The sequence below is a fragment of the Arachis hypogaea genome, chromosome 3, assembly GCF_003086295.3.
Source record: "Arachis hypogaea cultivar Tifrunner chromosome 3, arahy.Tifrunner.gnm2.J5K5, whole genome shotgun sequence".
Classification (NCBI taxonomy): Eukaryota; Viridiplantae; Streptophyta; class Magnoliopsida; order Fabales; family Fabaceae; genus Arachis; species Arachis hypogaea.
Window position 1 is genome coordinate 27,166,028 of NC_092038.1, and position 1,946 is coordinate 27,167,973.

The 1,946-nt window shown below is 38.7% G+C and overlaps 1 protein-coding gene across 1 annotated transcript; it reads left to right on the forward strand.

Moving 5' to 3' along the window:
• The first annotated feature begins 331 nt into the window (after positions 1-331).
• On the forward strand, positions 332-1,572 carry LOC112770005 (uncharacterized). Its single transcript, XM_025814444.3, has 2 exons — positions 332-734; positions 823-1,572. Exons 1-2 carry the CDS (start codon positions 398-400, stop codon positions 1,185-1,187), a joined length of 702 nt encoding a protein of 233 aa, XP_025670229.1. The 5' UTR covers positions 332-397; the 3' UTR covers positions 1,188-1,572.
• The last annotated feature ends 374 nt before the right edge of the window (positions 1,573-1,946 follow it).

Here is a 1,946-nt window from a genome sequence, read left to right on the forward strand (position 1 = left end):
TATTTAATTTACATAAAGGTCACATATTGTTATTGATTCTAAAGATTACAAATAGAAGGATAATATTAGTACCTGTTATTAACAACCTAAAATAAAATAGAAAGCAAAAAGCATCATAATACTATACAATTAGTTTTGGTCGTTAGTGGTCATTGAAGCAAGCACATTTTTGGCACTGATGGTTTCCTTTTACGCTTTCGAAACCTCCACTTCTGAGACATTGTGGGCCCAATCCTTGTATAACATGGGTTCACGTGTTTAGAACATGCAGAATATCGTATTTAAGAGGGGACACCGGTTCATCTTCAGGTATTAACATACATTTATTCAAGGTACATAAAGAGGGAGGTTACATTCTCGTTTCCGAAGAGAATTTGATTTTGTGAGTTTTTGGATCATGACTAGAGGGAGGTATCTGTTTTATGCTATCAGGAAAGGGAAGGATCCTGGTTTATACACGGACTGGGATGACTGCAAAGATAAGGTGCTTGGCGTGAGTAATAGCGAGTACAAGGAATTCAAGGATGAGCAAAAAGCCGTTGAATGGCTGAAGAGAGGTGAAGTCCATGTACCTAAAGGAAGGAACAACGATGGCGAAAGAACGTTGTTGCTGCCGATGGGTGGTCTCCGCATAACCACTGGAGGCGGCAGGCTTCTCAGTCGACAAGAAGAGGGTTCTGGCAGCACTGGCAAGTTCATCCATGTAGGAGCAACCTCCGGTGGGAGCGGTGAAGGTTCTTATTGTATATTCTTTGATGATGGGTTATACTTCATGTCTTTTCGACATTGTCACAAGGTATCTTATGTGTTATTACGGTGCAGGAATGAAAGAAGACATAATGAAAAAGGCGAACGGACCGGTGTTCATCGAGGACATGGAGGGACAGCTATTTAGGGTATGCTTGTTTTTATGTATCGCTCCTCCCAACTTCTACCGCTGTGAGTGCATCATGGACAATGGTGAAAGTGCTATGGAGTTTGTTGTGGTTCTTCCCCACACCAGGTTTGTGATCAAGGTTGCCGCGGAGGGTTCGATTTCCACGGACGAGAGGACAGCGAGGCAAGATGCGTCATCGAAGATGCTGGGAGAGATAGTCCTAGTAACAAAATTGAAGATAGTTGATTACAATCACCAACGTGTTCATGCACTAGAGGGTGAGGTTGCTCACTTAAAAGCAACATGTTGAAAACTTGCACCAATGGCTAGGGTTGAAGTGATACTTGTGGATGCATTTAGTGTTCATGTAGTTATGTTGTGGTTCTATACAATGATCAATGTGTAGAGTTAATGATGAATTATGAGTTGTTCAAACCTGCAGTGCTTTCATTTGGTGAGTGCTATGAATTACTCATTTAGATAAAAGTAATAGTTTCATCTTATGTACATTATTGGTGCATGGAGTTCCTAATACATAACTATGGAAGGATGGGGAACTGTTTCTCTTAACTTGGGTCATTCATAACCAGGGTATGAGTTGTTGCATGTAGTGTTAGTCCTTTTTTTAAATTATATTGATATTATGTAATGTGCAAGGTTGGGAATAGGCCTTGCTTTTGAAATTAATATTTTTTTTTCAACTTCAATGTAGTCTGTTCATTATAAAGAGAAGGATGAGTTGTGTGATTTTTTTCCTGCAGCGAATATCTTCTGTTCCCAAAAAGAAGATTTTTGAATTACGTCTTCTGACAATACATTGAGACTTGCAATGAAGTAGAGTTCAGTGTGTTGTCACATCAAAGAAAAAGCTTATTTATGTGACTGTTCTGTTACTATGCATTTCTTCTTTAAAGTGATTAAGTTCTAGATACGAAAACGTGCTATGTAAGGCTCTGTTAAGGGTGACTAACGAAGGCATCAAGGAAAAATGACTAGTGTGTTATATTTAATATTTTGGAATGAATTACCTAAAATTTCTTTTGGAGAATTTTTTACCTGAATAACGAAG

Coding starts and splice junctions, on each gene's coding strand:
- LOC112770005 (XM_025814444.3), top strand. CDS start 398: ATGACTAGAGGGAGGTATCTGTTTTATGCTATCAGGAAAGGGAAGGAT. Junction 735..822: donor CTCCGGTGGGAGCGGTGAAG/GTTCTTATTGTA, acceptor ATTACGGTGCAG/GAATGAAAGAAGACATAATG.